At 43.8% G+C, this 25516-nt stretch overlaps 2 protein-coding genes across 2 annotated transcripts in view; one reads left to right on the forward strand and one right to left on the reverse strand.

Annotated features, from left to right (window-relative positions):
- The first annotated feature begins 546 nt into the window (after window positions 1-546).
- LOC106577860 (actin-related protein 2) lies at window positions 547-7828 on the forward strand. Its single transcript, XM_014156266.3, has 9 exons — window positions 547-782; window positions 1883-1993; window positions 2301-2459; window positions 2692-2821; window positions 3007-3143; window positions 3324-3473; window positions 3869-4014; window positions 5834-5966; window positions 6401-7828. Exons 1-9 carry the CDS (start codon window positions 735-737, stop codon window positions 6569-6571), a joined length of 1185 nt encoding a protein of 394 aa, XP_014011741.1. The 5' UTR covers window positions 547-734; the 3' UTR covers window positions 6572-7828.
- Window positions 7829-9222: 1394 nt separating this feature from the next.
- The window catches only part of LOC106577859 (ras and Rab interactor 2), a 40514-nt gene continuing 24220 nt past the window's right edge, over window positions 9223-25516 (reverse strand). Inside the window, exons 2-13 of the mRNA XM_014156263.3 lie at window positions 25178-25309; window positions 24779-24893; window positions 22712-22784; window positions 22424-22515; window positions 21365-21573; window positions 20709-21026; window positions 18948-19291; window positions 18457-18686; window positions 16433-16744; window positions 16089-16220; window positions 12815-12990; window positions 9223-10958 (exon numbers count right to left, since the gene is read on the reverse strand). Coding sequence (XP_014011738.1) covers window positions 10635-10958; window positions 12815-12990; window positions 16089-16220; window positions 16433-16744; window positions 18457-18686; window positions 18948-19291; window positions 20709-21026; window positions 21365-21573; window positions 22424-22515; window positions 22712-22784; window positions 24779-24893; window positions 25178-25309 — 2457 coding nt within the window. The 3' untranslated portion in view covers window positions 9223-10634. The remainder of the gene's footprint in view (window positions 10959-12814; window positions 12991-16088; window positions 16221-16432; window positions 16745-18456; window positions 18687-18947; window positions 19292-20708; window positions 21027-21364; window positions 21574-22423; window positions 22516-22711; window positions 22785-24778; window positions 24894-25177; window positions 25310-25516) is intronic.

The raw sequence follows: 25516 nt of genomic DNA on the forward strand, positions 1-25516 counted from the left end.
ACACACACACACACACACACACACACACACACACACACACACACACACACACACACACACACACACACACACACAGATACTCTACAATCAGACACACATTGTGATATTGTAAATGATATTTAAATTGTAAATGTGTAATACTGGAGCAATACACGTTTGTATAATGCACACTGTCTTGTATGATGTATTGTTTTATTATGATGTATTGTTATAACCCTGGGTGGACTCCAGGAAGTGTAGCTGCTGCTGCTAATTGGGATCCTAATAAAATACTAAATACTAAATATGGGCTGGTTTCTAAAGGCTTACGACAAACTACGTCATTATCTGACTTTTTTTTATTGAAGAAAGAGAAGTGTGAATCAGACAGTGTATAATTTAACTAATAAGAGTTATTTTGACACCACCGATTGAACTAATAAGAGCTGTTTTGACACCAGCAGAATGACTGTACAGTGTAGACATATCGACACATAGCCTTCCTGTACGCCCAGTCGGCATCGCCCCCCCCCCCCCCCCTCCCCCCCCCCTGTTATTTTGACCCCGCCCACATGTCAAATTACTGAAGGAAGAAGAATACAGCTGCTGTAGCTCCTATATGCATTTTGCATGAATATTTCCCGCATGTTTTGAAAGCAATCCAAACGTGTTGCTTAATTGGATTAGCCCACCTGAGAGCCCCGACTGGAGGGAACAGATTGAGATCCTCTCCTCTCCAGCAGCATCAGTGAACCATGGACAGCGAGGGCAGAAAGGTTGTCGTCTGTGACAATGGCACAGGGGTGAGTGAGTGTCGATTTAACGTTATTTTAATTACTTTTTTTAATTGTATATATCACTACCCCATGGAGTTAAAAAATTATAATACTGAATGTTTATTTAGGATTTGGAATGAATTATGAGAGTAGTAATATGCATCGGGATTTAACAATTTGCAATAAGTAATAGACTATATCTTAATCACGTATATTTGTGTTGATAACAACAGCACAAATGAAGTTGTTTTCTAAGCATCCTGCTACAAAGCTGCAACATTTTATTCGTAAAGGTGATAACAGTGTCTGTCACGTTAAACGGTATGGTGTCGTAGAAGCCTATGAAGCAGGCTGCTCTCTTTGCGCGCTAGGTAAGGGTGTGGGTCTAATATGAGTGCACGTCTGTCTGGACTTGTCGCAGACTCCTCTTATCCACACACACTGCCATACATGGTGTTGACGTCGTGGAGTGAGCTGTTATTGGACGGGAAGAAGGAACACAAGCAAATAATTGAAAGAATTCTCCATTCCCCATGCTTCTTGAGTTCACTCGCACCATATCAATGGCCATTGGAAGCCCCTTTAAACTTTCTGTCCCGCAAAAACACACTAGACTCATGAGCTACATGTTAACTGATGACTGTAGACTAGCTTACTCTACCTCCACTTGTGGCTGGTGCTTGGAATGTATTGTACACCTTCAGGCTATGGAATGTGTCTTGGCTGCATAGACAAGTTAGGACATTTCAATAAATGGTGTTGTAAGCACACAGGTAAATAGACAGAAATGTCCCAATAAAAATGTATACTTTACTATTTCAAGATGCATTTTACAGTGTTGTTGCTGACTTGATACAGTTTGACACATCCACTGTTAATATTGAACTGAAAATATTTTGTATAAGTTCAGCACAAGAGAAGTGACATTCTCTGTGGTTAAATTTTGGTTTCCACTCAATGCACAAAAACAATAACTTTTTCAGGAGCCTGAACTGTCCCTCACCCCTCGTATTGAAAGTGTATTGAACGTGTATTTAAGGACTACAGAAAGTGTATTGAAATACTATGGAAAGACTGTTGAAAGTATGCAATACCATCATGTTTCTTTCGTATTGGTTCCCGTGCAGTTTGTCAAGTGTGGCTTCGCTGGCTCCAACTTCCCAGAGCATATCTTCCCTGCCTTGGTGGGTCGGCCCATCATCCGGTCAAACACCAAAGTCGGAAACATCGAGATTAAGGTGAGATCAATGGAGCAATGACGGTTGATCTCTAGCCTAAACACAAACACTGACAGAGCCACTGAAGTGTCCTCTGCTCTTTGCTGTGCTGTGTATGATTGTGAAAGCATCAGTTGAATATTAGCCGTCTCCAAAGACTGTCAATCCCCTCTCTGACAATCATGTTTGAGAGCTAGCCTAATATCTTCAAATTGCCATGTCTGTACTCTGTATGCATATTTCTGTATGATCAAATGTATCCAAAACAACTCCCTTTTTGACCCCCAACCCTGGGCTTGACCTCCAACCTCTAACCCCTAACCTATAGGACCTGATGGTGGGTGACGAGGCCAGTGAGTGTCGCTCCATGCTGGAGGTGTCCTACCCCATGGACAACGGCATGGTGCGCTCCTGGGAAGACATGCTTCATCTGTGGGACTACACCTTCGGCCCCGAGCGCCTGGACATCAGCCCCCCAGACTGCAAGGTCACGATTCTTTTATTTGTCCTTTTTCCTTTAATAACCTTTGATTAAGATTGAGATAAAATCACATTTTTGAAGGAGCGACATGGGTATGAAATCCATTTAGTCTGTTAAACTTCCAAAGTTTTAGTAGACTATTATGAAAATGGTTCGTTTAGAAAACACTTTTGACATTCCACCTGCCTTCTGTATATGTTGTAATGTTAGGGATCAATGAAGTTTCATTTGATTCAAGGTGCTTCTGACAGAACCGCCCATGAACCCCACTAAGAACCGCGAGAAGATCGCTGAGGTCATGTTTGAGACCTACCAGTTCCACGGCATCTACGTGGCCATTCAGGCCGTGCTCACACTCTATGCCCAGGGTAAGGGGAGACGAGACTCACAGACATGGCTCTCCCTGTAATATATAATGATATACTGTGGTATAAATGCCTAGACTTTAGCTCAGCGGGCTAACACAGTCTTGTAGGGCACTGATTCAAACCCACAGTCACTTTCATACTGTCTGTTATGTGACCCTGTGTGTCTTGCCTTGTCCTGTCTCTAGGTTTGTTGACAGGCGTGGTTGTGGATTCGGGGGACGGGGTGACCCATATATGTCCTGTGTACGAGGGCTACTCTCTACCCCACCTCACACGCAGGCTGGACATCGCAGGACGTGACATCACGCGCTACCTCATCAAGGTGTGTTTCTGCATATATTACCACCCTGTCACCTTATGAACAAAACTATGCCTTTATATCCCTTGTGTCAATCATAATCAATGCAAACGTCTTAAAAATGGACAGTTTTTAGTTATTTATTGCCCTAGAGAAACTGTTTCTGTATTTATGTTCATCTACATCACCTATGATCCCTCTCAGTTGCTGTTGCTGCGTGGCTATGCCTTTAACCACTCGGCGGACTTTGAGACGGTCCGCATGCTGAAGGAGAAGCTGTGCTACGTGGGATACAACATCGAGCAGGAGCAGAGACTGGCTACAGAGACCACCGTGCTGGTGGAGTCATACATGGTACTGTAGAAAACGCCTCTCCTCTCATGTCAATCAGAGAGAATGTTCATTATTATTTATGAATGGTGGCAATCTGTTTCTGTGTTTACAGCAATGTAGCAATGTTGCAAAACTCCCAGGCTAACCTATATGAATCTGTAGCCTATAGCTTCTGCACTGTATATCAATCATGACATAAAATGAAATCCATCAGAGAATAAAGGTGGGAATTTGTAAGTAATATAATAATAGACCATTTAGCAGACACTTTATCCAAAGCGACGTACAGTCATGCACATTTTCAATGTATTAGTGGTCCCGGGAATTGAACCCAATATCCTGACGTTGCAGGCACCATGCTCAACCAACTGAGCTACCGAGAACCACAGTATTTATTAACTCTCTCTCTGCTATAGCTGCCTGACGGTCGACAGGTGATGGTGGGAGGGGAGCGGTTCGGAGCCCCAGAGGCCCTCTTCCAGCCCCACCTCATCAACGTAGAGGGTGCAGGCGTGGCTGAGCTGCTGTTCAACACCATCCAGGCTGCTGACATAGATCTCAGGTCAGAGATACACCCTCGTGCTGTTGGTCTCCACATGGGTTAACTGCTACTGTAGCCTCATCCTGTACTGTGTGCTGCTGTAGCCAACTTTTCTGTTGTTTGTTTTTAATGCCATACAAGTGGAGGAGGCTAGCCTGTAGCGTCAGGTCCTACAGTACATTACATTGTGAGCCCATGCTAGAGTTAGAGATCTGTGCAAGAGTTATATAGTTGTTCTATATATGTGGATATGACACATAATTAGACACATTACATAGGTGTGAAGGAGCCCAAGCTATTTTGTTTGGTAGCTGTACTAAATAAATGAAGCTATGGTATTATAAAACTATAGTTGATTTATTAAACTACAATTAAAACTGTATGCATACATATAGTTGAAGTCGGAAGTTTACATACACTTCAGTTGGAGTCATTAAAACTCGTTTTAATTAGTCTGATAGGCTAATTGACATAATTTGAGTCAATTGGAGATGTACCTGTGGATGTATTTCAACGCCTACCTTCAAACTCAGTGTCTCTTTGCTTGACATCATGGGAAAATCAAAAGAAATCCGCCAAGACCTCAGAAACGAAATTGTAGACCTCCAGAAGTCTGGTTCATCCTTGGGAGCAATTTCCAAATGCCTGAAGGTAGCACGTTCATCTGTACAAACAATAGTATGCAAGTATAAACACCATGGGACCACGCAGCTGTCCTACCGCTCAGGAAGGAGACACGTTCTGTCTCCTAGAGATGAACGTACTTTGGTGCGAAAAGTGCAAATCAATCCCAGAACAACAGCAAAGGACCTTGTGAAGATGCTGGAGGAAACGTACAAAAGTATCTATATCCACAGTAAAACGAGTCCTATATCGACATAACCTGAAAGGCCGCTCAGCAAGAAAAAAGCCACTGCTCCGAAACCGCCATAAAAAAGCCAGACTACGGTTTGCAACTGCACATGGGGACAAAGATCGTACTTTTTGGAGAAATATCCTCTGGTCTGATGAAACACAAATAGAACTGTTTGGCCATAATGACCATCGTTATGTTTGGAGGAAAAAGGGGGAGGCTTGCAAGCCGAAAAACACCATCCCAACCGTGAATTACGGGGGTGGCAGCATCATGTTGTGGGGGTGCTTTGCTGCAGGAGGGACTGGTGCACTTCACAAAATAGATGGCATCATGAGGAGAGAAAAGTATGTGGATATATAGAAGCAACATCTCAAGACATCAGTCATGAAGTTAAAGCTTGGTCGCAAATGGGTCTTCCAAATGGACAAGCATACTTCCAAAGTTGTGGCAAAATGGCTTAAGGACAACAAAGTCAAGGTATTGGAGTGGCCATCACAAAGCCCTGACCTCAATCCTATAGAAAATTTGTGAGCAGAACTGAAAAAGTGTGTGCGAGCAAGGAGGCCTACAAACCTGACTCAGTTACACCAGCTTTGTCAGGAGGAATGGGCCAAAATTCACCCAACGTATTGTGGGAAGCTTGTGGAAGGCTACATGAAATGTTTGACCCAAGTTAAACAATTTAAAGGCAATGCTACCAAATACTAATTGAGTGTATGTAATCTTCTGACCCACTGTGAATGTGATGAAAGAAATAAAATGTGAAATAAATCATTCTCTCTTCCATTATTTTGACATTTCACATTCTTAAAATAAAGTGGTGATCCTAACTGACCTAATACAGGGAATTTTTACTAGGATTAAATGTCAGGAATTGTGAAAAACTGAGTTTAAATGTATTTGGCTTAGTTGTATGTAAACTTCCGACTTCAACTGTACATACATACTTTTTGTCTTATACCATATTGTTTCTCTCTCCTGAAGGTCTGACTTGTACAAGCACATTGTTCTGTCAGGAGGCACCACTATGTACCCCGGCCTTCCCTCCAGACTGGAGAGAGAGATCAAACAGCTATACCTGGAGAAGGTGCTGCAGGGGGACACTGAGAAACTCTCTGTAAGCACACACACATGCAAGGAAACGCACACATGCATGCACATGCACACACACATGTATGGACACGCACACACACACACACACACACACACACACACACACACACACACACACACACACACACACACACAAACACACAAACACACACACACACACACACACACACACACACACACACACACACACACAAACACACACACACACACGCGCGCGCACACACACACACACACACACACACACACACACACACACACACACACACACTACAACACACACACACACTACAATACACACACACACACTACTATACACACACACTACAATAAGTAAACCTGTTTAATGACAGAAATGGTATTATGTGTTCCTTTATCTTAGTTTACCGTATATTTGTCTACCCACTCCCCTACCCGTCTTCCTTCCCTTCATCTCTGCAGAAGTTTAAGATCCGCATTGAGGACCCCCCAAGCCGTAAACATATGGTGTTTATGGGTGGAGCGGTGCTGGCCAACATCATGAAGGACAAGGAGTCCTTCTGGCTGAGCCGGGCTGACTACCTGGAGAAAGGCCTGAGGGTTCTGGACAAACTGGGGTGTGGCGTGAAGTAGACGTGAAATAGAGGTGGTTAGCTAGGGTCACACACACACACACACACATAGATAAGGTCTGGGGGTGCTGAACAATCTGGAGCGCAGCAGTAGACAGAAGTCTGGGAGTCCTGGGTTGTATTCACTAGGCTCCAAAAAACGATGTGCTAAAAACAACCCAATTTGGGTTATTTGGTAACTCAGCGCTGGTTAAATAGTGGACAGAACACGTTGGGTTATTTTGACCGTGTCAATTGGGTTGCGTGAATAAACCAACACGTTGGGTTGTTGGGATTACCCAAACATGGGTTAATTTAACCATCAGTTGTGTATTTTTACTCTCACGCTGGGTTGACCTAGCAGCTGGGTCTTTTTAATACAACCCTTAGGTTCTGTTCAGGAAGTGTGGCCTATTAGGGGTGTGTCTTTCAGCTAGTTCTTATTGGTCACCCATGAGAGTAAATGTCATTACTGTTCATTACAATATGTTAAGTTTACATACTGCAAATGCATATTTTTTTTTACACATTCATCTATAATATTAAGATGATTAATTACATATTATAATAAAGTATACCACTTTATTATATCCTGACAATTGGATCTACATTAGCTTTTAGGCAACTCATACACTTCTGTAAGCCAATTTATTTGGTTATTCCAAAATTCATTACATGTTGAAATTTCCAATCAAATTGAGTCATACTTAATTTGTCTTATAGGGTCAGCCATAGTAATACGGCGCCCCATAAGCAAATTAGGGTTAAGTGCCTTGTTCAAAGGCACAGACAGATTTTTCACTTTGAGGTTAGAGGTGGTCAGCTAGACTGACTAGAAAACTAAGAGAATATGATGGGATGCTACTGTAATAGAAACATCTTAGTATAATGCCTTCCTGGATGCTTAAGAACCAGCCATTGCCTGTCAGATGAAACATACAGTATCTGTTATAAGTCTGTTGTAAGAAAATAGAATAGCATTTTCATATTTGTCACTGTCAACTTTCCAAGTTGTTTCTTAATGTAAAGTTAACATATTGTATTGCATACAATACAACAATTATACAGTACAATACACTTGTAAGGTTTCATATTTTTACCATTTGAATTCTCACTGTGTCTAATGGAATCATTTTGAAGTAGCCATTGTTTCAAATGCATATGCAAATAAATATAACTGACGTTAGCCTAAATGCCAAATTGAATAAAGTGAATGTCATTGTTTTTGATGACTGAATAGCAGTGGTGTAAAGTACTTAAGTAAAACTACTTTAAAGTACTACTTCAGTATTTTTTGGGGATATCTGTACTTTACTTTACTATTTATATGTTTGACTACTTTTTCTTTCTCTCCACTACATTCCTAAAGAGAATAATGTACTTTTTACCCCATACATTTTCCCTGAAACACAGAAGTACTCGTTACATTTTGAATACTTAGCAAGACAAGAAAATTGTCAAATTCACACACAAGAGAATATCCCTGGTCATCCCTTCTACCTCTGATCTGACAGATTTTCTAAACCCAAATGCTTAGTTTGTAAATTATGTTTGTAAATTATGTCTGAAAAAACAAGAATATCGTGCCGTCTGGTTTGCTTAATATAAGGAATGTGAAGTGATTTATACTTTTACTTTTGATACTTAAGTATAATTTGGCAATTACATTTCCTTTTGATACTTAAGTATATTTAAAACCAGATACTTTTACTCAAGTAGTATTTTACTGGATGACTCATTTTTACTTGAGCCATGTTCTATTAATAACGTGTCTTTACTTTTACTCAAGTATGAAAATTGGGTACTTTTTCCACCGTCTGGTGAATCGCCATTTGTATTGGACAATATCTTTGTGTCTTCAAAGAATGTTTTGTATCACGTATTTTCTGTCATAAATCATTTATGTAAACACATTTGGAAAAAAAATACATATTTGTTCATTCTGACAGTAGAGAGAATATGATTATTCAAAAGGTTTTGTGACAGTTGTGCTTTGATGTGCTGGGAAGGGTTGGGGTCAATTCCATTTCATTTCTTTCAATTCAGAAGATTCCTTGAAATTCCAATTCAAGAATAGCAAAACAACGTACACTGAGCATACAAAACATGAAGAAAACATTAAGAACACCGGCTCTTTCCATAGACTGACCAGGTGAATCCAGGTGAAAGCTGCGGTCCCGTGTGGCTCAGTTGGTAGAGCGTGGCGCTAGTAAAGCCAGGCTTGTGGGTTTTGAATTCCATGGACCGTAAGTCACTCTGGATAAGAGCATCTGCTAAATGACTAAGAGGTCAAATTAAGCTATAATCCCTTATCGATGTCACTTGTTAAATCCCCTTCAAATCAGTGTAGATGAAGGGGAGGAGACAGGCTAAAGAAGGATTTTTAAGCCTGGAGACAGTTGAGACATGGATTGTGTATGTGTGACATTCAGAGGGTGAATGGGCAAGACAAACTATTGAAGTACCTTTGAACGGGGTATGGTAGTAGGTACTGGGAGGAAGGGTGGGTGCAACTCAATATTAGAAAGGTGTTCCTTGTGTTTTGTATACTCAGTGTATAAGTAATTTGCTGCCTCCCAGTGGTGACTTGTAATATTGCCTTAGCAATATGCTGGAAGTTCATCATGATATTAATACGTATTGTAGGCAGCAAACACTGATAAACAAAGAACATCATGTAGTAGCACTATGAGCAGATAATGCAATTTTATTGCGATTTTGTATTACTGGACAAAATACAGAAATGTGTTATACAGCCAATGAAATAGTGAATGCCATTATGTTGCCTTTTTCAACACAGTCAACACATGCATCACATACGAAACCACCAAAATCTTTATATTCAATTAAAAGAGCATGCAATAGTCCTCAAGGTGTCCTTGTTCGTCTTTCAATGAACCCTCCTCCAGTAAAAGCTTTCATAAAGATAAATATTTCACTTTCCTTTTTAGAAATCTGTGATTCATATTCAATATAACTCTTCCACGTTTTTTTTTTAAACAATTCATTATTGTAATAATACATTATTATAAGTGTTAACATTAAGTTGAACAGTCAGTTGGCAAAGATGATCTGCAGCAGGATTCGTCGCCATGGCCACTTAGGTGACTTTACATTCAACTAATCACCATGAGGCATAACATGGTCCCAGTTTTATTGGCCATTGTCACGTAGATTGTCTTTTCTCTCAGAAGCTACTTTTATCATGGAATATTAAAGCAGTTCAATGGAAACAGTAATAGAAAGTAAAACTGAAAAAAACTATTATTTTGACAAATGTGTCCCTTTTTATCATAAAGAGACATTTAGTTGGCAAAAATCTTAAAACAAGGAAATATTGTGCCTTTCAACAAAATTCCTCAAACCGGTTTTCTATTTGTAAAGTTAAAAATGGTTTCCCCCCAATCCTGTCAACAGTAAATGACTACAGATGGTAGAGCCAACATCAACAGTACCTCAGACACACAATCCAAAATGGCTTCCTGGAGTTTGCCTGTATTGGCTCTTATTCACTCCTTCTTTATCTGTAACACTGTAAATAAGTCAAAAGAACCAGGTCCATCTTACGTTAAAGCAAAGATTGTCCTCGGAGCTGCACACATTCCTATGTGTATGACTTTACTTTCTTAACTTTGGTATTGAGGTTCGGTCTTACAAAAAACATTACAGTAGCAAGGACATACCGGTAGCTAGTGTTTTAGGCCACCCCCCCCAACCCTTAACAACAGGGTTCTGAACATAGAAATATAATTTATAGAATTCATTCTAATTCTATGGTTCCAACCAAGGAGCAGCAGATTGACAGAAGTGAATAATAGACAACCAACCTGCCCTTCCTCTAAGGTGAGTCTCAAGTGACACCCTATTTACCAGAGCCTATATAGTGCAGTGCACTACTTTTAAACCTCCACTATGGAATAGGGTGCCAATTGAGACTTGCCCCTTAGTCTTTAGTGAGAGCTGTAGTTATGACAACACGTCCAAGACACGACACAGCTTTTTTAATCAATCAACCAATCGAAAAACGCTGAGATCCGAGAAGAATTCTTCCACCTCCTCTTCCTCCCTCCATTGCCCTCCCTGCTTCACTCCTCACACACGGACTCCCCCAGGTCCACAGCTCCCCCTCTGGTCAGGCGCCGCATCTTGCTGAAGTCGTGGTCCGTGCGAAGGTAGGAGAGAGAGGGGCCTCCCTCACTGTGGCTGGCCAGGTCCTGAGGCTGTGTCTGGGGGGGAAGGGTCCTCATCTCCCCCCCGGACCTCCAGTAGAGGGTGTAGTCCTGGGGTTCGGAGACGCCGAAGGTGGAGGCACAGAGCTGGGCTAGGGCCTCGCTGCTCTCCCCGGCTCTCCACTGCAGCGTCCGCACAGCGCTGCGCTCGCCGTCCTGGAACAGTACCCGAACACACCTCTGCACAGAGAGAAACACATACAAGCAAAGATACGCACGCAGGCAGAAAGACATACACACACACACACACACACACACACACACACACACACACACACACACACACACACACACACACACACACACACACACACACACACACACACACACACACTCAAAATGAGTTACAAAATGTATCATCTTGTTAACTCACATAAACAGCCTTTATAACATAACCGTCAGAAGACTCACAAAGATTAGAGAGCTTCAAAATAATATACTGTCTTCCATTCATTTAAACCAAACTAACTCAATACTGTAAACAGTACATAATACACCAGGACGTCACCCGGGATACAAGTCAGTATTCGATGTCTGAGGATGTTGGGAGATGAGGTGGAAACCAGCCACTAGGGGCAACGGTGAGCACTGTTACCGCCAGGTTTCGCTTGTGGACAGGGGTGGCGGATGGGCGTAAGCATCTGCCTCTGATCCCAAAGGTTGCATGTTCGAATCCAGCGATAGAAAGTTCAGAGTTAATGCCGAAACTTAACCTTAAACACTTTGAAATGTGAGGTTTGGAACAACTTTGAAATTTGACATTTGAGAAACAAGTCTAATTCTGACTTGAGACTGAGTGCTTATAGTATACAGAGCCTCAATTGGCTACTGTTTGTTACACAGCGTTACATACTGTAGGCGATACACATTCCTCAATATAAATCAATACCAATCAGTCTCAAAATATCCTACAATGAATACAGTCTTCACTATGTATCCAACAGTCTTCATGCATTGCCTTAATATTCAAACAAATCCAACACTTTTACTTTTCTACTTTAAACACACACTTTAAAACACACGTACACAGCTCCATTAAACCACACTGTCCCTTCACCCACCCTAACAAAATGAATCCATACACTTACACAGAAATAGCCTGCATCAAAGTACAATAATATACATCTATACTACATGTAAATACAGTGTGCCATAACCAGTGGAAACGTTGGGTCTATACTATATTACATAATAGGAGAACCACCTACAGCACAACCTGCCTCCATATAACACAACCTGGCCATTCCCAAACACCCTTTATAAACACTCTGACATACCGGACACAGCCAAATCAGCAAGTTCCCCATGAACCACATCATTCAACAACATTAAACAGCTGCAACTTACAGAGTCACTGAGCTCCTCACCGTCCGTGTGCATATTGTGTTTGCTCTCCTCTCTTCAGTGGGTTGCTGCTGCTCAGTAAATTTCATGCTATCTGACCGCCCACTTCTTCATAACACTTAGCTAGCTCACTGATCTCCCTCAGTGGCGGTACAGCAAATCTGTTGGCGGGTGTGTGGTGTGTACGTGTTTTAGCTAGCTGCTATTTCAAGAGAGTGAGTAGCCCACGTGACTGACTAGCTAACTACAGTGTTTGTACCTTTTCATCTAGTGAATGGTCATCATTTGGGGATGGATCAAATACTAGGACAAAGGAGGGTGGTTTAGCAAGCTGCTATTTGAAGAGAGTCAGTATTCCTCACGTCACTAACCAGCTATCCACCATACTATGTTAGCTGGTGAATGGCGGTCATGATTCTGGCGTATAACAAGCACAAGGAGGGTGCGTCTGTCTGGAGTACTAGATGGGCGGGGTTTGCTCTTTTGGGACTATTCCTTTGGCATCTCAATCCAGTGCAGCTGAAGTATTTGAAAGAAAACAAATGCTATTTAAATCCAGGTCTGGTGTCGAATGGCGTCTCGGAATAGGGTGAAGCTGCCCCTAGACACTGATCTTGGGTCAGTTTGGCAGTTTCCCCACTAATGGTTATGGTTACCCAGGGGAAAACGTTACCCAGGAGCTAGTGTTTCACCTGGTTCTGTTGTCTCTCACGGTTGCTCTTGGCTTCCAGGCTGCGTCTGCGGCCCCACTCCCTCAGCCCGTCCAGGGCCTCGCGGGTCAGACCTCCTGGGGGGACCTGGTCCCCCTTCGCTTCAGGGCTCTGGATCAGACAGAGGCTGGCATAGACACTGGTCAGGTAATAGCCACCTGGGAGAGTGGGTGGGGGCACAGCTAAATGTCAATACAGTGACTGTGAATGGCATCTAAATATCCATCAAGACCACAGTTATGTTGTCTTCATTATCCGCAATGTTATTTTAGAGGTAGAGTGTATAAAGGAAAAGGGTGTAGTTCGTAGTGGTGCCCTCTCCTTTGGGGTGGAGAGGGTAAACCAGCTACCACATAACGTACTGAGAACCATGTTTCTTACAGCTTGGTGAGAGTGTGGTTGTCCTAGGGTTATTTTGCATACAACCTTCCCACAACGTTCTGGGAATGTTGCAGGTTAGTTGCTTGGCTTTGGAACATCCGCAGCACATGTAGCCCTTTACACTCGTACCCGAATACGGGTTGAAAACGGCAGATTTGAGGACTGATAAGCGCCTAAATTGGAACGTTGTGGGTGTACAATAACATGCTATACATGGGTTTTGACTGACAGACGTTTTGAAATTAAGCTCCGCGCGACAAGTTATCCCCATCCCTTCCGCTTATTGGGCAACTTTTACACATTCTCTGTTGTCTGAGTGAGGGAAATGCTGCAAATTGAGAGGACTATGTATTTTGAAAGATGAGACGTTGAGGACTATAATAAATACCACTGATGTCATACAAGCAAGCCAAACACCTGTGAGTCCAAATGTGCACTTCTAGTTTCCAAATCATAAAAGTCATGTCATATACAGTGTCAATGTTTATGATGAATATGTTTGATGTAGTTACAAGATGACGTGGCGTCAGACCCTGGGTTGTTCTGAACAGAATGAGTCTACGACTGTTTATTATGACTCCATTTTGCCGCATGACTCTTTTCTATGCGCACCAAAATTACGATCCGTTTCTCTGAATGGCCTTGTGAAAGCCTTAGGCTGCCATTACACAACGTTGTGTGACCCCAGCCTAACACTTTAAAATCATATTTTATAGCTTAGGTAGTCATGTTGGCAATAGAACAAGCTTTGAAATCATGCCCAGCTGACCCAGACCGTTTTTGTATTGAGCAAACAACAACAGTAATTGTGCGATGGCAGGGATGTAGGGCTGTGTTCCAAAGAAAACAACTAAAAGTGTGATTGCTCTAGTTCCTCAACGGCACAGCTTGGAGAGCTCAAAATAGCATCTTGTAGTTGAAGACTCTTCTTTGAGTCATAAAAGTGCATTGAAATTGCTTAGGAACTGTGCACACTTTGGGAGAGGTGTGTGGCCACTTTGAGACGCCAGTTACGCCTCTCACTCAAACCCATGTCATGTTTTTGTCTTATGTTGCGCTTACCCCACATTTTCCAGGAATAGTCTTCTCATTTTACTAAATGTATCCACAGGATTTTCCGATTTCGTTGTTAACAAATGCAGCAAAAAGTACAGTAAATGTAAAATACACATAAAATAAACAGTGTAATGTCTTGTGTCAGGTGAACTGTGTACTCACCTTTGGTCTAATTATTTTCCCATTTTCTCCAAACTGTTCCCTTTCAATTGCGACCATGGTTATGCATATGCTTTCATATTTCTTCTGTAAGAAAGATTTCAATTTAGCCCTATCCATATAGGCCAATTCCCACGAGTGTAAAGGGTTCGGGAGAGGCGAAGTTCGAGTCATGCGTCCTCCGAAACCCGTCAAACCATGCTGCTTCTTAACACCCGCCCGCTTAACCCGGAAGCTAGCCGCACCAATGTGTCAGAGGAAACACAGTTCAATTGACGACCGAGGTCAGCCTGCAGGCGCCCGGCCCGCCACAAGGAGTCACTAAAGCGCAATGAGCCAAGTAAAGCCCCCCCGGCCAAATCCTCCCCTAACCCGAGCAAAGGTTGGGCCAATTGTGCGCCGCCCTATGGGACTCCCATTCACGGCCGGTTGTGATACAGCCTGGGAACGAACCCAGGTCTGTAGTGTCGCCTCAAGCACTGCGATGCAGTACCTTAGACCGCTGCGCCAATCGGGAGGCTACTTTTGACATTTTTGTCATTTGGCAGACGTTCTAATCCTGAGCAATTTAGAGGAGTAATTAGGGTTAACAGAACTTTTCCTAAAAGATAAAACATGGTTACATTTAATTTCCATTTTGGTAATATTCTAGGAACATTCTCCAACTGGTTTGACGTTGGGAGTTCTTCTGTGGGAATTTCAGTGCATCAGCATAACGTTTCCTACAGGTTTCCTCATGGTTCTATTTAATGTCATGTTCTCAAATTGTTCCGAAAATGTAAAAAAATGATTACATAAAAACTAGAAGAAAACTTTAGTAACGTTCAGAGGAACATTTTAAGAATGTCATTTAAAAACATACATTCCGTTCTCAGCATCAACAAAACTCTCTATCCTCTATCTTAAGTGTGTTCAGGTGTGTTGGCTGCGCCCACTAATTGGCCGCACCTGATCCTAAAGATGTTCTCCAGTGATTTTTTTACTTTTACTGTTGAAAGGCAATATCCCAAGTATAAATACAGTAAAGTACACACTCTAAAAAATATGTTTTGAGCTAAATAGTTTTTTTTAGACACAACTACTAACTTCAAGGAGTAAGGCAGTCAAGGGATTGGCCTGATGTCATCGGCCCCTTGCTTGAGGAACAATAGCGGAGAAAAAGTCAACACAAGGGGAAAGCCCCCCCCCCCCTTGTGCTATGTCCTGCCTTTTGTTAAGTAAATTAGCTTTGTGTGCATAAAAAAACATGGCATGCTAGCTTCATCCTAGTAGTGTAGTGGACTAATTCCATGGATCAAGAACAGAATATTATAGATTTGAATCTCACGGACGCCGTGTTTTCATGATTAATGCCTAAGGAAATGCATTTCCATGTGTCCTATCTGTGCTAGGAGTTCAAAACAGTTAACCCCAAATAAGATAGCAGTGTTATTAAAAGTCTTATTAAAACATTCAGTGAAAGTGTTGAGGAAGTTATTAAAAAAACTCAAAATAATCTATAATTTATGTTCAGTGTTAATAAAACCTCCCAGGAAACAAAAATGGCACCAAATTTCGCCATAATACTGTTTAGACTGGGAAGCATGCGGTAAGCTTTAAGGTGGAAGGGATGTAGGCTATAAGGGGTGTAGTTAGGGTGTAGTTTGGGTGTAGTGCGTACCCTCCCCAGTGAGCCAGGAGGGCTCTAGTAGTTCCATCATGTACTCCACCTCCAGTAGGATCTGAGGCGTGTTACACATCACTATCACATAGGACAGCGCTGGCAGGAAGTCCTCAGAGCTCACTTCCTGTCCTGGGAGCAGGAAGAGGATGGTACAAGACAGCTTTAACAGATTGATTGATTAATAACAGTTGATTGATTGATTATGACAGTTGATAACTGCTTCTAGATTATAACAGGCAAATAAATGGTGTTCTTAAAATGTTTCTATTTATAATAGATAATCAATGGCTGTGGTTACTTTATTTGACGTTTCAGATTAGGCAAATTGAAGGCCGACTCACCACCGTCGTGGAGGGCCCCCATGGCCTTCTGGACCGACTTGCAGACCTGCAGCAGCAGCAGCACCTTGTCTATGGGTGAGTGGGTGCGCTGCATGAGGCCCAGCTTCTGCCTCACCCTCTCCACTCCGCGGGTGTCGGGCACGCCCACCAGCACTCCGAGGCGCTCCATCGCCCCCTCTTGGCAGGCCAGGAGACTAGAGGCCAGGTGCTGGGTGGAGCCGTCCTGTCTGTGGAGGGAGAGGAGGGCCTGGTCTAGCAGCACCCTCAGAGGTTTCAGCACACAGCCGAACATGGCCTTCTCCAGGGCTATGTCTGCATGGGGGAACACACACGTAGGTACGCACACACACACATGCATGAGCATGCACACACACATGAACAAACATGCATAAACACACAAACACACAGTAGTAGTTGAAGATTATAAGGAAACATATTGTATGGAAGATTTACTTTATTTCAGATTACAAACATTTATCTGAAATAACAACGTACCAGTTCTATACACCCATAACACACACACACACACACACACACACACACACACACACACACACACACACACACACACACACACACACACACACACACACACACACACACACACACACACACACACACACACACACACACACACACCCATAACACACCACAGACCTATACACACACACACATACACACACAACACAGACCTATACACACACACACATACAACACAACACAGACCTATACACACACACACATACAACACAACACAGACCTATACACACACACACACACACACAACACCCACTCATACACACACTACACATACCACCCACTTGTTCAGTGAGGAAATGATTAATCATTACTGAGGGACAGGGGGAAGTGGAGGGTCACAGGATTCCCTGACTAGGCTGACATTGTCCAACACACATAAAGCTAATGTCAGATCTACATCAATACCCAGTTCTCGTCCTGCCTCGCTTTCTTCCTCTATTCCTCTCGCTCTCCTCCCATCCTTCCCTTCCTCCCACTCTCTCTCTCTCCCTCTCTCCCCTTCCATCCCTCTCTCTCCATATCTCTCTCCCCTTCCATCCATCCCTCGCTCCCTTCCTCTCTCCCCCACCATCTCTCTCTCCCCCTCCCTCCCTCCCTCCCTCCCTCCCTCCCTCCCTCCCTCCCTCCCTCCCTCCCTCCCTCCAGCCTGAGAATCGTGCTGCTCTTCAAGTGCGCGTGGGACTGTGATATCTTTGAATGATAAACGACGAGGGAGAAAAAAATGAAAATGCCTCCACCGACGCAAATGTGAGTGTGTATGTGTGTGTGTGTGTGCACGCGCGCCAATCAAAGCAACAGCAACTGAAACCAGCGGAGTCCACTCTACTCTCTCCAAAAGCCTCAGCACACACACACCAACCATCCCCCGTAGTCCCCCCCCCCCCCGAAATAAGAAATATCAATGAATGAATGTCCTATATCTCCCATCCAGCAACGTACAGAGATATTTGGCAGGCTAAATGTGATAGATGTAGTTCTCTGGCTTGGCTAGCAAAGCTTTATAAATCCTAGAGACAATATGAACTCATGGATGAAAAGCTACCCCCTACGCAGTGATAATACCTTTTCACTAAAAGCCTCTGGACAGTCTGTCTGAGTCTCATCTAAAGCTAGTCTGTTGTTTCCATAGATCCATGTCTCTCTCCATGTTACTGTGTGTTATTATACATCCTGTCAAACCAATAGACAGTGGTGGTAATGCTTTCCCTAATTGACATGCTGATAATATCTAATAATATTTGTGTTATAGTCTTTAGTGAATATTATATGGGCTTGTTTTGCATTTAAATGTATTTGTAATGTCCTGTGTATAGTAACAATCTGTTTTGTGTGACTGATGCTGAACACCTGAAGTTACTGAAGATCCTGCCCCTTCTAATTCCTGCCTCTGCTCAGTATCTCTCCCATTCTTATGATATATTCCTCTCCCTCTTTCTTCCTCCCTCCCTCCCTTCTTGCATCCTTACAGGTGAGAATGGTGGTACCTTTCTCGTTGTCAGGCACCAGGGTCTCTAGGGGGGGCGACAGTTCTCCGCTGTCCAGCAGGAAGCTCTTGGCCTGGGACAGGAAGCACCGCAGCCCCTGGAGCACCGCCAAGGAGGACTTCGGCGAGGAAGACGATGATGATGATGAAGAGGCAGCCTGAGTCAAGACCCCTCTCAGCTCCTCTTTCTGCTTCTGGAGGAACTCCTGGACCAAGGAACCAAACGCAGACCTCCAGAGACAGAGAGTTTGGACATTGAGGTTTTCCCACCAAAAACATGATGAATTTACATGACACTACACAATTCCACGAAAGCCATGTTAGCTCCCCATGGGCAATATCAACCAATAGCATTTAATTTAGGAATTTTAAATGAATGTGTAGGATTCTCCCAAAATGGTCATGAACAGACAAATTGAATGTTCAAATGCACAAACATGGCATCAAGTTTTCCCAAAGTCTCTCTCTATATTTATAAGTGGTTTTGCTGACCTCCGTTCCCTGGACAGCTCCTCCACTAGCCTGGCGAGCCTCTTCTCTGGAGCAAAGAAACACACAAACGCCGCGCTCATCTTCTGCAGGCCTCCGTGACCCCCCCGCGAGCGCACCAGGGGCGGGCGGCGCTGAGGGTTGGGGTTTGGTTGTTTGAAGAACTGGTCCTCTGCTTCTGCTTCTGGGTCCTCTTCCTCCAGACTGCTGAAAGAGCTGCTGCTGTCCAGTTGGGCCAGAGAGGGGGCCGGGTGGCCCTCCAAGGCCAAGCACGCCTCCTCGATGCTGGGCTCCTCTGGAGCAGATGGGTCCTCCTCTACCTCCCCCACTGGAGGATCTGTTGGGGCCTGGGGAGAGACGGAGTCAAGGTCATATCTTTATACCATGCATCAGCTGGTCAGTGTGTTGACTGGATGTGTGCTTTCAGGAGAGAAAGAAAGGGAGTTAGGAAAAGAGAGATAAAATAAGACAGAGGATAGAGACATACACTACCGTTCAAAAGTTTGGGGTCACTTAGAAATGTCCTTGTTTTTGAAAGAAACTTTTAAAAATGGTCCATTAAAATAACATCAAATTGATCAGAAATACAGTGTAGACATTGTTAGTTTTGTAAATTACTATTGTAGGCTATTCCATGCGAGAAATTGCCAAGAAACTGAAGATCTCGTACAACGCTGTGTACCACTCCCTTCACAGAACAGAGCAAACTGGCTCTAACCAGAATAGAAAGAGGAGTGGGAGGCCCCGGTGCACAACTGAGCAAGAGGACAAGTACATTAGAGTGTCTAGTTTTAGAAACAGACGCCTCACAAGTCCTCAACTGGCAGCTTCATTAAATAGTATGCGCAAAACCCCAGTCTCAACGTCAACAGTGAAGAGGCGACTCCGGGATGCTGGCCTTCTAGGCAGAGTTCTCCTGTCCAATGTCTGTGTTCTTTTGCCCATCAATCTTTTATTTGTATTGGCCAGTCTAAGATATGGCTTTAACTTTGCAACTCTGCCTAGAAGACCAGCATTCCGGAGTCGCCTCTTCAATGTTGACGTTGAGACTGGTGTTTTGCGGGTACTATTTAATGAAGCTGCCAGTTGAGGACTTGTGAGGCATCTGTTTCTTAAACTAGCCACTCTAATGTACTTGTCCTCTTGCTCGGTTGTGCACCGGGACCTTCCACTCCTCTTTCTATTCTGGCTAGAGACACTTTGCGCTGTTCTGTGAAGGGAGTTGTACACAGTGTTGTACGAGATCTTCAGTTTCTTGGCAATTTCTCGCATGGAATAGCCTTCATTTCTCAGAACAAGAATAGACTGACGAGTTTCAGAAGAAAGGACTTTGTTTCTGGCTATTTTGAGCCTGTAATCGAACCCACAAATGCTGATGCTCCAGATACTCAACTAGTCTTAAGAAGGCCAGTTTTATTGCTTCTTGAAATCAGGGTAACAGTTTTTAGCTGTGCTAACAAAATTGCAAAAGGGTTTTCTAATGATCAATTAGCCTTTTAAAATTATAAAGTTCGATTAGCTAACACAACGTGCCATTGGAACACAGGAGTGATGGTTGCTGATAATGGGCCTCTGTACGCCTATGTAGATATTCCATAAAAAAATCTGCAGTTTCCAGCCACAATAGTCATTTGCAACATTAACAATGTCTACACTGTATTTCACTGTATTTCTAATTTGATGTTATTTTAATGGAAAAACAAGGACATTTCTAAGTGACCCCAAACTTTTGAACGGTAGTGTATGTCATAAAGGGACCCTTACCGCTGGCAGTAGAGGCACGAGATCCTCATCCTCGGCCGACATGGGGAACAGTGCAGGGGTTTTCCTCAGGACGCCAGCCCCAGGATGGACCTTCCTGTGCGGGTTGGGACTGGGCTGGAGGGGTGTGGGCTGGAGCCTCTCTTGGTCCTTGGGGTTCTCCGGTGGGGGCAAGGGGAATGACCCAGCTCCCCCTCCACCACCTCCACAACCAGACAGAGTCATGGAGCTCTCTGTAGAGACACGGACCCTCATGCTGCGTTTGAAGCGGTGGCGTTTGTGGGACGCCCCCGGGATCGACTGTTGCGGCTGCTGTTGCTGCTGGAGGGAGAAAGGAGGTAGAGGTAAGTAGTTGTCCCTATACTGACTGATTCAGGGTCAGATAGTTTTCACTCTCCCTAATGGTTATGGTTAGGAATTTTGGTAGGGAAAACTGATCCCAGATGTGGTTAAAGGTAGACTCTGCAAGGTGACACCTTTAAAAACTGGGATGACTTCCCACTTACAGCCATGTTGATGTTTATAAGTCTATACCTCCAGCTGAAGGGTTGCCAAGTAAACTGAATCAGGGTAAGACATTATTTTTATTCCCCCAATGGTTATGGTGAGGAATTGGGGTGGGGTAATCTGTTCCTAGATCTGTGCTTAAGGGTGACTACCTCAATCTGTAGAAAGAGAGGGTTAATGAAGCAGAGAGACTCCTGTCTGCCGCGGGACAGCAGGTAACACAGGTCCTGGGACAGACCCGCCTTGACCTGCATGGCACTGGTGGGCGGAGCCTTGGCGGTAATGGGTGAAGCCTTGATGGTGGGTGGAGCCTTTAGGTCCCCAGGTCCATTCTGGGTGTCAGAGAGTGAACTCCAGAACTCTGTTGGGTTGTGGGGAAAAGAAGGAGAAGAAAGACAATGTTTCCCGGTCCAGATTCTGGTATGTTTCATTTTCATACTGTAGTGTTTAGAGGATAAGTAATTGATTCACGCCATAAAGAGACTGATATTGAAGTGCTTTGAAGACCATTTCCTACTGTGCTAAACATTTAGTCCCAGTCCAGAAACAACCCCTAGACACATTATGTTCCTTTTTAAATCAAATCAAATTGTACTCGTACAACCTTACCGTGAAATGCTTACTTACAAGCCCTTAAACAACAATGCAGTTCAAGAAATAGAGTTAAGAAAATATTGACGAAATAAACTAAAGTAAAAAATAAAATAACAAAAACGAGGCTATACACAGGGGGTACCAGTACCGAGTCAATGCGAATTGGAGTGGGTCTAGGGTTTCCGGGATGATGGCGTTGATGTGAGCCATGACCAGCTTTTCAAAGAACTTCATGGCTACCCGACGTGATTGCTACGGGGTGGTAGTCATTTAGGCAGGTTACCTTCGCTTTCTTGTGGGTGAGACCCACATCCCACAGTCTAATGTAATGTTGATGTTGGATCTTAATATGAGCCAGTTTGCTACAGCAGGAAAATATTCCTGAAGCAACAGGAAATGTGAATTATTATGTGGACTATAATTAATGGACATTTTCTGTAGGGGTTGATACATTTTCCTTAGGGAAAATCAATTCTGACATTTTAAAGCCTTTATTAAACCTTAAATACACAACAAGTTTGCATTTCCTGCTGTGCAGGAACATTCTCAGCAACAAAACAGTGATCAAATTAAGATCCTACATCTGTATGCTACAGATCCGTTGAATGAATCCCTACCTAATCCCATATGGGAGATGGCCTCCAGCTTCCTGTGGGTGGAGGCCTGAGCAATGGCTTCTGGGAGCTCCAGTGGAAAAGGCAGCACATCCCTGGAGACAACACACACATATTGAGGTTATTTATGATCAAATAACACAGTGTGTCGTAGTGGGCTGGAACAGCATGGGGGAGCTCTGTTTTGTAATGGGAGTGCCATTTCAGCATATTTACAGTCTGTGGACAAAATAGACCAAAGCAGTGGCAGTGTTATTGACAGGTAGATGGGGTAAAGGTAGTGGTAATCACCTGCTGATGCAGTAGAAGGCCACCAATCGGCAGAGGTCTGGGAAGCTGAGGGCGGAGCTCTCCAAGGCGAAGGCTGGGGATAGGACAGAGAGTGTTTGACACCAATCACAGCTTTGTAACATTTGGCAGCACCCTTCACAGATCCGGCGCCAGGATAAAGTGAATACGGGGGCAGTTGAAATCGGTGAGGGGGCACAATTTTTGGGGGTTCCTGCATTGGAATTATATTGAATTCTGCTTATATCACGCTATACCATAATAAACATAAAGCTAAAATGCTGAGACTCCTAGACCAGTGAGTGCTTTTGAAGTGACAGGTTGGCGTGAAATCTGTAACCCATCTCCGCTGTGCTGTATCAGCACAATGGACAGTGACCTACACACTGAAGCAAGGCCTGTTAGGCAATGAATATAGGCTACAAGATAGATAGGATAATTAACCTATTTCAAACAGCCTATGTGAATGCATCCGAATACTAGTTCCTTACCACAGTGCAGTGCATTTGAAATGCTCCTTGCTGGAGGATGCCTAGCGAATCCTTTGGTACCATCAATAGCATTCTTCGAGTTAGAATACCCAGCTTGGGTGAAGGCCTTGTCTGCGTTAGCATTGGACCCAACACAGAACTTTCGACATGGAAACCAAAATGCCACATCTGCAGTAACCGAGAACTCCAGCCACTCTCTTCCTATGAACCAGTTGCTATTAAATGAACGTTTTGCGGCTAGGGTAGGACTCTAGGCTAACCTGAGCCGGCTCCTCTGTCCCAAGATAGTCAGGAACAGTCGGGGAAGGGGTAGTGGGCTCTTCACGTGAAACAGCTGGTGCTCGGCAGCATCATCCCTGCTGGGTTTGGTGGCGGCGTTGGTGGTTTGATTGCCGATATCCATCGTGGCAGTGGCAGATGAACTGGTTAGAGCTCTAGGGTAACAACACAAATGCCTTTTACAGCTAGCTAAGAAGCTAACTTAACTCTGTAGTGGTGAGGCAGAGTTGAGTGAAGGAGCTTCAATAGTGAACTTGACCGGGTTCTTATAAATCCAAATAAAATATTACAGATGGAGGCGTATCTCATTTTCCACATAGCCTACCAGAGATGAGCAGCGTTTTCCCCCCGCTTTTTATGAAAACCCAAAGGAGACATACCTAAGAACCCAGTGGCTTTCCATAGCCCTGATACAGATTTTGCGCCAATCTGTCACTTGATCATTTGAACTTTTTTGCTATTTTTATTTATGGGCATAAAACTAAAACTGAGGTGGCACAAGCTTCAATTGAGGGGGCTAAGTCCCATTTTGTCCCCTCGTGGAGCCGGGCCAGATCTTTCATTGATTCACAGTGGATGTTGATCCCATGCAGTAAGTACTGTGTGAGACTGAAACTGTTCAAGTTTTTTATTGCTGGTTTAGAGCAGTGTTTCTCAACTCCAGTCCTCCAGTACCCCCAACAGAACACATTTTAATTTTAGCCCTGGACAAACACACCTGATTCAACTGGTTAATTATTCATCAATACCTCAATGAGTTGAATTAGCTATTAGACCAGGGGCTACAGGTAGCCTAGTGGTTAGTCCAGGGGTGGCAGGTAGCCTAGTGGTTAGTCCAGGGGTGGCAGGTAGCCTAGTGGTTAGTCCAGGGGTGGCAGGTAGCCTAGTGGTTAGTCCAGGGGTGGCAGGTAGCCTAGTGGTTAGTCCAGGGGTGGCAGGTAGCCTAGTGGTTAGTCCAGGGGTGGCAGGTAGCCTAGTGGTTAGTCCAGGGGTGGCAGGTAGCCTAGTGGTTAGTCCAGGGGTGGCAGGTAGCCTAGGGGTTAGAGCGTTGGGCCAGTAACCTAAAGGTTGCTGAATTGAATCCCTGAGCTGACAAGGTAAAAATCTGTCGTTCTGCCCCTGAACAAGGAAGTAAAGCCACTGTTCCCCGGTAGGGCGTCATAGTAAATAAGAATTTGTTCTTAACTGACTTGCCTAGTTCAACAACAATGTGTGCTATTGGGGATACTTGAGGAGTTGAGAGACTGTGATTCATTGTTCGTTTAGAATGTTGGTGTAGCCTTCATGTATGTGTACTCACTGGAGTCTTCCTCACATATGAGACACTCCTTAATGGAGGATGCTGCTCGGTCTGCGGTCACTCTGACACACAACAACTTCCTCTGGCTGGAGCTGCATTTACGCACCAGGAATGTCTACACACAGGGGCCAGCCATAAACATTGACAAACATTGTTAACAAGTACTTATAGAACTGTTCAATAAGAACTGTCAATAACAAGTAAGTAAGAGTATGCTAAGGTTGGGTTTTATTAGGGTTCTTTGTGAACACTTGGGTTGAGGAACTGTACAGTAAGTTCCTGACTGTCTTGTATACTACTCTACTGGAAAGCTATACTAAACAGTACAGTTCACCTGGCAGTCAGGTTTAGTTAATTGATGAATTGATGGAATGATCTGATTGGCTTTCCCCTCCTCACCCCGACAGGTTCTCTGAGCAGGATATAGAGGGCGGAGTCAGCATTGATGGACAGCTGCAGCCAGACGGGGTGTGTGTGGAGGAGTCGGTCCAACACACTGAAACTCCGCTGGGACCCTAGATCCCCCTGCATCTAGACAGAACACAGGAAGGGGTCAATGTATAACACACAGACACAGACACACAATCTCTCTTGTTTTTCCCCCTCTCTCTTCCTCTCTCTCAGAACTGCAGGCTGGATGTCACAGTGGTGACATTGTGTGGGCTGCCGGAGAGCGTTGCGAGCATAGCAGCAGATGGTTGCCTTGGTTACAGAGGCCTACACATCCTACCAGGCATT

Source organism: Salmo salar, chromosome 18 (assembly GCF_965601325.2).
Source record: "Salmo salar chromosome 18, fSalSal1, whole genome shotgun sequence".
Lineage (NCBI taxonomy): Eukaryota > Metazoa > Chordata > Actinopteri > Salmoniformes > Salmonidae > Salmo > Salmo salar.